This window comes from Penicillium manginii (genome assembly GCF_028828005.1).
Source record: "Penicillium manginii strain IBT 31320 chromosome Unknown utg000008l:1.0-3226943.0:1.0-3228205.0, whole genome shotgun sequence".
Classification (NCBI taxonomy): domain Eukaryota; kingdom Fungi; phylum Ascomycota; class Eurotiomycetes; order Eurotiales; family Aspergillaceae; genus Penicillium; species Penicillium manginii.
Genome location: NW_026643109.1, coordinates 1,091,257 through 1,103,006, shown reverse-complemented (window position 1 = coordinate 1,103,006; position 11,750 = coordinate 1,091,257). Strand labels below are relative to the sequence as shown.

Below are 11,750 nucleotides of genomic sequence, written 5' to 3'. Positions count from 1 at the left end.
TGATAGCTTCATCTCATTTGAATATACTTAATCTGAAGAATGGTTTCCCCTGATCGATGAATTGTTGTCCCTTGATACTATGGGGCTTTTGCGCTAGTCTTGTTGATACAAATATCTCGATGGAAGCAGCATTAACCGGTTTTCACCTTGAGAAGTCATCATCTAACCACTGAAGCTCATCAATGAGGCTCCTTCTGATCCACCCAAGTGCGATTTTCCGAGCCTGTGCCTCGCAGCGCCTTCAGGAGAAAATCATGATCCCGTAAGCCCGGGCGCTTGACTTATACCTAGAATAATCTCCAACCATGGGCTTGCGAGACACTTAATCTACTGGGGTGAAGATTGCAGGTAAATTCCCGCTCTCACAGAAACCAAGCACGATCAACTTGGTTATCTGATCCTTATTAGCAGCCAAACGGATGAAAAGCTTCCATTGGGCGCTTGCTTATTACTGCTTATTGCGATCCGTCTACTTCAGCCGCATTACCCCGCCTCACTTCTTCAGGCACGCCGTGAGATTCGAGACGAGAGACATTAACCCAAATGCAAAAGCATCACAGCGCTGAAATGGACCGTCTTGCTCGCGTCGAAGACGCTGTCACGTTCTCCCTGGCAGATTACACAGTGGCATGTATCTGCCCGCTCGGAGTTGAGTGTGCGGCCGTGGAAGCCATGCTAGATGAGATCCACGACCCTCTCCCAACAGTCCGTGACCGCAACGCCTACACATTCGGCCGACTGGGTGCGCACAATGTTGTTGTGGCGGTGATGCCGGAGATGGGCAACAATGCGGCAGCTACGACGGCAACGCAACTTCTAAACGACTTTCCTTCCCTGCGCTTCGGGTTGCTGGTTGGTGTTGGCGCTGGTGTTCCTGGCTCGGAGACTGGTAAGGATGTTCGTTTGGGAGATGTTGTTGTTGGTCAGCCTACGGATACCTTTGGCGGAGTGGTGCAGTATGATATGGGGAAGAAGGTTGCAGATGGTAGCTTTCTGCGGATTGGAAGTCTCAATAAGCCGCCTGAGGTTCTGAGAGGTAACGTGAGGAAATTGCAGGCGCAGCATCACAGGGTGAGTAGCAGGATAAGCTCCTACATGGCTGAGATGATGCGCCGGTATCCGAAGATGGAGGAGAATTACCAGCATCCGGGCCCTGAAGAAGATAGACTCTTTCGGTCGGATTATGCGCACCAGGGAGGGTCTACTTGTGAGAATTGTGAGCGAGGGGAAATGGTGGCACGCTCGCTGAGACGAGATGTCGAACCGAGGATATTTTACGGCACGATCGGATCTGCGAACGTGGTCGTCAAGGACCCAGTAGTCCGTGACCAACTGAAGAAGAATACGGGGGTCCTTTGTCTCGAAATGGAAGCAGCAGGACTGATGGATTCATTCCCTTGCCTTGTTGTTCGGGGTATTTGCGACTATGCTGACTCGCATAAGAATAAGCGATGGCAACCATACGCGGCAACCACGGCGGCAGCATATATGAAGGAGCTGCTGATGATCATTCCCGCTCTGCAGGTAAAGGAGACAGTGAATGCTCGAGAATCCACAAAAGCTGGTCAGTGATGGTCTCGATTCGTGTCGTATCCTGAGAATCCGCTCGGCTTACGAACATCTAGTCCTTGATGCCGTTTTAACTGCAGTTGAAGAACCTGTTAAGAAGACCGAGATTCAGGTGCAGAAAATTCATAAAAGACAGGAAGGTGAGCTACTCTGGCCTTATGAATATTTGACACAATTTAGATCCTTGTTCTCATTGTCTTCTCAGAGAACCGTGAATCCGAGATCCTTTCGTGGGTTTCAGAAACGCCGTACGAGAAGCATTTCAAAACTGCCAAAGATGGTCTGTTATCTGATACAGGCCGTTGGCTTTTTGAAAAGCCGGAATTTACAAACTGGTTACGATCCGAGCAATCTGGATCGTTTTGGTTGTGTGGAAAGCGTAAGGATCTCCATCCTGTTTATTCGAAGTATCTGCTAACAAGCAAACAGCGGGATCAGGGAAAACGAAGCTCTGGTAGGTAGAAAAAACCCCTGCTACTAGTAACGCAAACTGAGATATGATAGCGCAATGATGGTAGAAACATTGATCAAACAAGACGCGAACGTGATCTACTTCTTTTGTAGTCGCAGCTTGAATGGCCCAGATCGCCAGGATCCAAAGTCGATCCTCCGCTCATTAGTTCACCAGCTATCAGTGAAGTCTCGAGACGGGATTCCACAGATACTACGCAATGCGTACAACAAGAGATACTCAACCGGAATGGCCAGAGACGGATTGGACTTTGATGAGTGCCATGAAATGATCACGGCGCTTCTCAAGGACTATCCTAGCACTACGATTGTCATCGATGCACTGGATGAGTGCAGCGAGCAGAAAAGAAGCGCTCTATTGCAGTCCCTAAGAAACTTTGTGGACGACTCTACTACCAGTGTCCGAGTCTTGATATCGAGTAGAGGCGATCGTGATATTTTAGTCCGGCTCAAAGATTTGCCGAATCTCACGATAAATGAAAATGTGACTCGGACGGATATAGAGCGCTTTGTGGAGCAGCAAGTCAGGCGGAGTGTTGAATCGAAAGACCTACTCTACGGGGAAGCTACAACCGAGCTAGAGAACATAATTATAGCCGAGCTGGTAGCCAAAGCAGGTGGAATGTAGGTTTCAACAGCATGGTCTTTACTTTCCTTCGTTGGATTTACTCATTCATTTCTAGGTTCCTCTGGGTTCGACTTCAAGTTCAACGCCTATGCCAAATGCAGACTGAGAAACAAGTGTTATCCCTTCTAGGACGTCTACCACCGACACTAAGCGAGACATACGACCGAATTTATGAGAAAATCGAACAGAGCCCCAGTGCTTATGAGGCACATAAAGCCCTGGCATGGCTGATGGGTGCTCGGGAGCCTCTTCGTCCCACTCAGTGGGCTTCTGGAACTTCATGGGCAGTTAATATAAGCCAAGATTTGGCGGGTACAAAGCCGAGCTACCTCAGTGTTGAAGCCCTCCTGGGGATGTGTCAGAATTTAGTCGTCTATGACGAACTACAGAACCATATCGTCTATGCCCACATTTCGGTTCTTGAATATCTCGAAGAGAAGTCGCAGTTCTCTAAGCTGTATCTTGATACGATGGCAGCCGAAACGTGTCTTCGATTTCTGATTAATACAAGACAACCAAGGCCATCGGATCTGGAGTATGATTTCTACAAATATTCCGCAAGGCATTGGATCAGCCATGTCAAGGCCAGTGGTCGGTCTGCTCCCCCGGAGCTAGATGACTTTCTGGGAAGATGGAAGGCGCCTACAGTGGCCTACCGCGAATGGAAAGGCGCTGTTGAAGTCTTCAGCCGTCGCCATCGGGAGTACAACTTTGCAGATGAGATTGCGACTCTGACTAACGGTTTACTCCTCGCGGCTTATTACGGCATCCGACACACAGCCCTCTGGAAGCGTTCTCGATATGATCCCAACGCAACGGATGAGCGTGGAATGTCCCTGCTTGCTCTAGCCAGCCAAAACGGACAGCAAAGAATTATAGAGCTTCTGGTGCGCGACGGAGCCACTGTAAACCCGACTCGCAGACCTATCGATGCGAGTACGGCAATGTGTCCTTTCAAGACACTTTACTCATACGCAGGACATTTTCATGTGGATGACTGCCACCCATTGTTCCTCGCCATTCAGGGCGGTCATCCCAAGGCTGTTCAGACTCTGCTGGATTATGGAGCGACATTTCACGATAGAGACGTGATTGAAGTTGCTGCACGCTGTGGTCCCCCGAACGTGCTTTTCCATTTAATGGAAGGGGAGTCTGCGTCTAGAATATCTACGAAGACCTTGGTAATGGCCGCGATGAATGAAACACATCCCCAGATACTCCAAGCTTGCCTCGGCGCGTGCGAAAACTCTGCTATCACCGGGAACGTACTCGAGGCCATACTTGACCATCGGAATGACAGAGATGATATAATCACACAGCTTCTCGCGCCTAGAATTAATGCGAGTGTGTTTCAGGGAATTTGGCGTCGTAAGAGACAGATAATCCTGGGACAACTACTGAAATTGGTACCCGGACTGCCTGTTACTGAAGACGTGGTTGAGCAATTGGCAAGAGATGCTCCAATCCGCAACGACTGTGTGGTTGAGGTCTTGCGATCTCTGGTTCCTGGTGCGTCTGTTACTATTCAGACCCTCGAAGCTGTATTTCGTGTCAATTCTGGGGCCATCAAGCTTCTAGAGGTCCTCTTGAACAGTAAGAGCTGCCGGACTGCAAATGTGAAAGCAAAGCTCCCAAAAGGTGACAATACGGCAAAGGCCTCCTTGGACTTGGATTCGCTGGCGGATCTTTTCAATGATAATGTTGACATTTGCCTAACCGACAAATTAATTCTCGCTGCCTTGTCTAACCCTGGAGAGACTCTCAAGCTATTGGAGCTGCTGCTTCTAATAGACCCTTTCATTCCGATCACCGACGAAGTTGCCGCGGAAGTTCCATTGAAGAAAGAGATTATCGAGTTATTATTATCAAAGAGTCGGTACATATCGACTGGAAATAAACGTAGCAGTAAGGTTCTGCTTCTGCTACAGGAAAAACTACGTGTCATCGATTCATCGAAACCAGCTCCATCCGGACAAACAAGCTCCAGTAACACGCCTCCCAAGAAGCCTGTCCCCCAAAAGCTTCGCTCTGTGGTCTCCGAGATTCGCGAGGCTGCCATGGCGGGTAAAGAGACTTGGTTTGGCAGCCTATTTTCATCGGCCAGTGAATCTCTCAGCCATGACCAATATGGATCGATATTTCTGGCTGCGATTGAAGGAGGACAACCTGATATATTACGGCGGTGCATTAATTATGGCGGGATATGGCCCGGAACCGACGAACACGGTTGGAACGCTGAACTCATGGCCTTTTACAAATGCAAGAAAATCCTACTTTCACAAATTAGAGCAGAAATTGGACGGAAAGAAACTGCCCCGCTGCCTCCGAGTGCATGGTTAGAGGACGACAATCCGTCTTTGGTGCGGTCTAATGGAAGAATACTGAGACTGAGTGGTTCGTACTGGTATCCCTGTGAGGTTCAAAGGATTTGTATACTCACATTGGACTACAGAGCAAAATAAATCCGGATCCTGTGTTCGAGCCAACCACCCCTTCATTCCAAGCGGCACAAGCTACTTCGAAGTCAAAATCAGGGAGCTCGGTGAGCCTGAATATATGAACGAACAGTGACCAGACCCTGCCCTTCAGTTATTAGACTTTAGCTGACCACCTATAGATGGATACAGGATCGGGTAGAGATCGGCGTCATTGACGATTTTCTGCAATACAGGCCGGCATACTATTCGGATACTGGGTATTTGCACGACCTATTCCTCACGTGGGAAACAGGGTGCTTTAAGGAAGGAGACACAGTGGGTTATGGGATCGACTGGAAGAGAAAGCAACAGTTCGTTACTGTCAATGGAGTACGAGGTATGAACTCAGAATAGAGTGGACCACGCGTTCCGGGACTAATGTCATGTAGAGGATGTCCATATGTCCTTTGATCAGCTACTCGGGAGGCGACTATTCCCCTATGTGCGTGTGCTTGCGATGTCTGGTAACTGTGAAATAGAGGCGAACTTTCAGGGTCCCTTTATGTATCACCTACCGCAGGATCGTGTAGCCATGTGGTGATGGATAGGCAGCCGGTCGTTCATTTCAAGAACTAAATCTGAGTGACTCGAAAGTATGAAAGTCCGTATTTCGATCGTGCTGAGTTTGTGGGGACCGGCATATTCGACCGTGGATGTCTAGCTCGAAATTTGAAATAAATTATTATCACTCCTGTGCAACCAATGTGAGTTGGCGCCTTGTCAGCTATTCGGTAATTCTTCGGAGTAACACGCTTTGCCCAAGGTGAAACTCAAAGACGAGGTTGTCGTCACCCTGTCCTCCGTACGGAGTACTCACTCCGTCATGCCATTGTACACCAAACTTTCGTTCGATACGGTGCTTGATACCTAGGCATAACGATGGTGTCAATTGAAGGCCATACATACCTCACACCCTTGATATCTCAAAAATAGAATTTGCCAAGGTGGACTAACTATATGGTCTCTTGAGCGGGACCGATCTAGAGCCGCTGTCATCCGCTGAATGAATGGTGGCATCTGTCAAATGCGGGGCTCCACCCTCGCGGAAATTGAATGGCTCAACTGAAAAATACGAAGGGCGCTTTCTTGAAGCTCTTCAAGAAAAACTGGCTCGAGTTGTGAGCGCTATTGAGTTTGGTGTATCAGCCGTGGCGCGCCGGGGAAGGCCAACAACTCAACTCGAGTTTAGTAAAGTTCGAGGCAAAAAGGTTATTGAAACATCTCTAGGACCTCTCGCGGAGGAGGCTGTTTTTGAGGAAAGCTGTGTTCCGGACCCCTCATGCCCAATGTGGAGTTTTAAGTTCCTCTATCGGTTTTTTTGAGCCCATTTTGCGTTTAAGAATGACGACGGTGGAGACTTTCTTTTGGCGCGAACCGTTTCTAACCACGCTAACCAGAATAACATTCTCTTTGGGTGAGGTTCTCTGCCAATCGGTGATCAACTAACCAAAAATCAGCCTAGGTCCCATTCTGCCGGGACATGTCTCAGCTGTTAAGAGTGAAAGTGATGATGCAAACATCGTTTTAAGTGCGACGAGCCTTTCCCCCCCCTGAACTCTATCTTGTCCATCGCCTCTCTTTAGGGCAGGTCCCAAGCCCATGACCCCTTTCGAGTGCAGATGGGCTATTCCATTAAACACTCTCTAAACACTCTTTCTTTCACTCTCACCTCCCGTTAATGTCAAAAGGGGAGACAATGCTGTCCTCCTTTTTGGCCTCGCGATTTTCTTTGACCATGGCTGCCGCAGAGCAAACACCACTGTGAGATTGCGACCGATCGAATCTCGACTGGTTCCACTCAAAGAAGAAGCCCACGACGATTTAATTTTGAATACTTCCTCCTGCTAGCGGGGTAATCGAACACGATGGCAGGTGAAACGGGACCGATCACTGTGTCGCGGGCAATGGCAATGGTCATTGCGGCCTTATTCGCCTTGGCTTGCTTTAATGTCCTCGAAATCATGATTTCGACATTCACCACATTCAGGCGGCGTCAAGGATTGTATTTTTGGAGCATGGTCATTGCTACATTGGGAACTCTTCTTCATGCCATCACTGGCTTCCTCCGCTACTTTGCCCTCGCCCCAAACTTCCCCATGTGCGTCTTGATCTGCATCGGGTGGTGGGCGATGGTTACCGGCCAATCTGTCGTGCTATATTCACGACTTCATCTCGTGACGAGTCACACCCATTATTCTCGATTCGTGCTGTACATGATCATCTTCAACGCCTTCGCTATGCACATACCCACCACAGTTCTTTTTCTCGGCAGCAACCACGGCGTACACAATTTCATTGCGCCCTTCAATATCTACGAGCGCGTCCAATTGACCGTCTTCTCCGTTCAAGAGACGATAATCAGCGCTCTCTACATCTGGGAGACTCTGACCACCCTTCGACCTATCCTAATTCTCAAAGGAGAGCGTGGTCAAAGAGTCGTCATCAGTGTCATTCTGATTAACGCTATCGCTATTCTCCTTGATGCAGCCCTCCTGGCGACCGAATACACCAACAACTTCGCTATTCAAACCTCCCTCAAACCTTTGGCCTATAGTCTAAAACTGAAGATGGAATTCACCGTACTGAACAGCCTCGTCGCCGTCATCAACACAAACCCCACAACCATCCAAGAAATCCAGCAATCCCACACCGAAGATTTTCACATTCAACCAAGATGGAGCGCCGATCATTCTCCGCCCATAATGTCTAGCACTGACTCCGATATATTTGATCACCGAAGACAGTCTCTCAAACCGCAACCTGATCGGCAGGATTCTCGAACATCGGATTACCCCATGCTTTCGGTCAAATCGGCTCTATCATAGCTCTATGTACATATCCTTTCATTCTGTCAACCAGTATAGAATATTTGTAATTAAAAGGTTCTAGAAGCTGTATTTTCCACGCCAGAGCGTTATCTTACTAGACTATGGCAGTTTCTCATCTATTACAATGTCGTTACACAAGATTTCTGGGTTTGTGCGCCTAGTAGTGATTTGGACTAATATATGCGACTTAATGTAAAATATTGAGCTTTGAACGCTCATCTCACACTTTTCCACGGTAGATCCTGCGAATAAAAAGAAACCATGCAACCGTGGGACCAAAATAAACGATCGATTAAGGTTGCAGGTGGACAGGAGCAACATTAATTAGTGCATATGGAGACAGTCCAAGTGGCGTAGGCATTTGGCAGTATAGTAACGCATGTTACCTAGGTATACATTTCACCGGTGTTGGTTTTGATAAGGGGATGTGGGTGCGCTAGCATGTTGTGATTTATAAATTTATAAGGGATGAATGTGTTATTAGATTAAATAGTGCAATATGAATAGTAGTAAAGAGATGTATATGGCTTGATCGATAGATGCCAGAAAGTTCAAAAGGCGCACTGTAGATGAATGTGGACTAGTAGCAGACCCCGAAAGACAACCTCAGTGCTCGACGCCCTCTCTACTGATATGAACCAGCTGCACATGAGACCTAAGATTATCCTTCCGATTGAAAGCTTTATTGCAGTGAGCGTAGTTGCACTTGAAGGATCCGCGCTCAACGTGCTGTGTCAGAACGTGCCTCCGTAGACACTCAACCCGATCGAAGCCAGTAGTATTTGAACAATTTCGCCACTCACATAAGAATGGGCGATAATTCTTGTTTCTTCTATGATTTATTGGCATTAGCACATGTGCCCTGGAAGATTCTTCGGACCTGCCTAACTCACCTCAAGTCAATATCAGCGGGCTCACGGCGGTGGTCGGAACGGGATGAGCCTGCGCGATTAGGCTGTAGTGCATTAGGAACATTTGCAGGAGAAGACTCGTCAGATAAAGTTCCGAGAGTGTAGTAGTAATTCATTCCCATCTCAGACCCATATGTATTTGCATAATACGCGGGCGCTAGACCATAATTGCCAGACCAGACATCCATAGTAGCATTAGATTGGCGTTGGACGGAGTTCCCGTGGGGGCTGAAATTGTTCAAGCCTGGTGCCAGTGATGATGTGTGATTGGCAGGACGTGGCCTGCGGCTTGAGATATCTGTAGGCATGGTAGGGTGTTCCTCGTGTCTCTGGCGAGTTTGTGGAAGTGCCGATCGGTTTACCGGGTAGATTTGTCGCCTTGTGGACATTATGAAAAAGCAAGGCCTGGGTAGTGGCCGTTTGGTTGTGGAGATGAGCGGTTATTAAGTTAAAGTAATCGCGATACAGGCCATAAAATGGGATATGGAACAGTTATAGCGAATGACATAGTTCCTAGGGGAGTCTATGGTCATCAAAAGAAGGTGGCGCGCGAAGCGTCGAAAATAGAAGGCGGATCAGGCCGCGATCTTGGAACTTGGTCGAGAAGAAAGTCTTTGCGATATTTCCTGCGTGGTGTGAAGCTCCTTATTCAGCTGGGGAATTTGATTGTTTTTACATGGGGGCAGTCCGCGCCAGGCGCTCTGACAAACCCGAATAGCGAATGAACAATTGCCATATGACCGGAGAAGAACAGCACACAGGGCAACACAACGCATCAAGTGGCTCATTTTGATCCTAGTAGAGATTCGCCTCGGTGATGCCTCTCCCTCTGTCATCACTGACGTCTACTCAGACACATCGATGCAAGTCTCACAAAAGCAACCGGGTCACGTTGAATGTGATCGGCGGAGTCTGGGCTTGGACACTCCGGTAGTTGGACACACCCAGATACGACGTCTTTTGAGCCGCAGTACCTGCCCGGCGTTTCCGAAGGGGTCTGTGAGCCAGACGCCCAGCGATAATCTGGTTGGGTGCCTCGATTAGATCGATGTCCGTAAACGAACCATGCGGTTTGTTTGCAAACGCTTCTGCGCGACCCCGCGCAGCCTTACGGAGCAAAGATTTCCGGATCACATTTGTTCACACATGTGTATATATCGAGCGCGTCTAGCGCTTTTTTCCAAATTCAACTGTCGATGCTGACCCAGCAATATGGCACCGGTCGGCATAGCCCATATGCATGATGTCAATATGGCGAGGGGTCATTCCCTGACTCGCTGTGCACAAGCCATGTTCGATCGATAGACCTGTGCAATCGATCAAGTGATTGAAAGGACCTTGGAAGACCCAAAGGCTAACTGATATCAATAATAATGCGCGAGTCCAGCCTGCCCGACTTGAGCCAACTATGTAAGGCCGGTGGCCGGTGCTACGTGTCAAATTGCTACCTTTACCCTCCCAGCCATTTCCCCGCATGTCCTGAAACAGAACGAGCAACTGTTACTGTCTACGGAGCATAGACATACGATGCGCAATGCCAGCCTCTGCTTCTAAATCAACAGGCCCTGGCCTAGAATACAAGTCATACTGTGAAGACATTGACTTCAAGGCCGAAGGGAAGCAAGAGCCTAACAGTCGCTCCCAGACTGTGGTCTACCATAGACACAACAGGAAATGGTGGATCAAAGTAACATTCCATGGCAACTTTTCCTCCTTCTCTTCTTGTGCAGATCCAGGGCAGATAAAATCAAAACGCGACGACGCAATGAATTCCAAGACTTTATCACGATACTCGATTTCCAATCCCAGGCTCTTCTGGATAATACTGTGACTGAACTTATTTTGGAAGAGAGTACTAAAGCCACTGCGGCTATCAAGGTCCATGATGATCCGGAAAATACAAATCGGGTTATGGAGTTCAAGAACCTACAAGTCTCTCTTCGGGAGGATCCACTGAGAGTCATCTACCCACCCACCTGTCAATTTCCGACTTTCCGAACCATAAGACTTGCAGAATTGGTTCAGGAATATGAGATAGCCGATGGGGTCTTCCGCGTTTTACACAAGGGCAACGATAAATCATATGTTCTCAAGATGGTCAACCGTCCTTCTTACCAACCACTAGATTCAGACGTTATACGACAGGAATTAGAGAACCTCGAACAATTCAAAAGTATTGCAGGGATAGTTCAGCCAGCAGGCGCTGCGGTGCTTCCCAACCCATACATGACCGACCCGCAAAGTAGCGACCCACAGATTGTTATCAGCGGTATTCTGTTGGAGTACTACAGTGGTGGTACCTTGCAACATGTCCTGAAAGAGCGACGGGTCAGGGAATTTTGTTGGGAGCAATGGGCTGTTCAAATTGGCAATGCTTTGGACACCATTCATTGGGAAAAGAAGACTCTTATGGACTTAAAGCCTTCAAACGTCGTCTTGGACGAGCAGGGTAATGCGGTGCTTATTGATATCAGCGGTATCGGCGGAGTAACGTATGAATGGCGGGCTCCAGAGATACAGGATGAGATATCGCCTTTTGACCTTCCCTTCCAAGCTCGTCGATGGAATGATGTTTGGGCTTACGGAGCGATTATAAAGCAACTTGCATCGCAGGTCGAGGACTGTCCTTTTGGGAGGACTCTCAAGATGGTTGCAGATCATTTGACCAAAGATATTCACACTAAGTGGACTCTATCTGAAGCAATCTCTCAGTTGGAAGCATCGGTAAGTTAATATATTGCAATAGATAGACTCATTCGAGGTTCTCTCCAATGTTGAAAGAATCATTCCTGACGAAACACACGAATCTGGGGGTTGATGCGGGGAAGTTGCACTGAAGGCAGCCAGGTGTGTATGATTCGGCGGT

General features: G+C 48.2%; 4 protein-coding genes across 4 annotated transcripts; 3 read left to right on the top strand and 1 right to left on the bottom strand.

Moving 5' to 3' along the window:
* Nucleotides 1-543: 543 nt before the first annotated feature.
* On the top strand, nt 544-5,686 carry N7533_011064 (uncharacterized protein; the record flags this gene model as incomplete). The annotated part of the gene is made up of 9 exons (XM_057107714.1): nt 544-1,564; nt 1,626-1,681; nt 1,750-1,948; nt 1,999-2,023; nt 2,074-2,664; nt 2,724-5,062; nt 5,121-5,235; nt 5,286-5,482; nt 5,535-5,686. The coding sequence occupies 9 exons, from the start codon at nt 544-546 to the stop codon at nt 5,684-5,686; spliced, it is 4,695 nt and encodes a 1,564-aa protein (XP_056955092.1).
* A 1,324-nt stretch (nt 5,687-7,010) lies between these two features.
* On the top strand, nt 7,011-7,970 carry N7533_011063 (uncharacterized protein; the record flags this gene model as incomplete). Its single annotated transcript, XM_057107713.1, has 1 exon — nt 7,011-7,970. The coding sequence occupies one exon, from the start codon at nt 7,011-7,013 to the stop codon at nt 7,968-7,970; it is 960 nt and encodes a 319-aa protein (XP_056955091.1).
* Nucleotides 7,971-8,862: 892 nt separating this feature from the next.
* N7533_011062 (uncharacterized protein) lies at nt 8,863-9,273 on the bottom strand (the record flags this gene model as incomplete). The annotated part of the gene is made up of 1 exon (XM_057107712.1): nt 8,863-9,273. One exon carries the CDS (start codon nt 9,271-9,273, stop codon nt 8,863-8,865), a length of 411 nt encoding a protein of 136 aa, XP_056955090.1.
* Nucleotides 9,274-10,418: 1,145 nt separating this feature from the next.
* On the top strand, nt 10,419-11,617 carry N7533_011061 (protein kinase domain-containing protein; the record flags this gene model as incomplete). Its single annotated transcript, XM_057107711.1, has 2 exons — nt 10,419-10,561; nt 10,621-11,617. The coding sequence occupies 2 exons, from the start codon at nt 10,419-10,421 to the stop codon at nt 11,615-11,617; spliced, it is 1,140 nt and encodes a 379-aa protein (XP_056955089.1).
* Between the last annotated feature and the right edge of the window lie 133 nt (nt 11,618-11,750).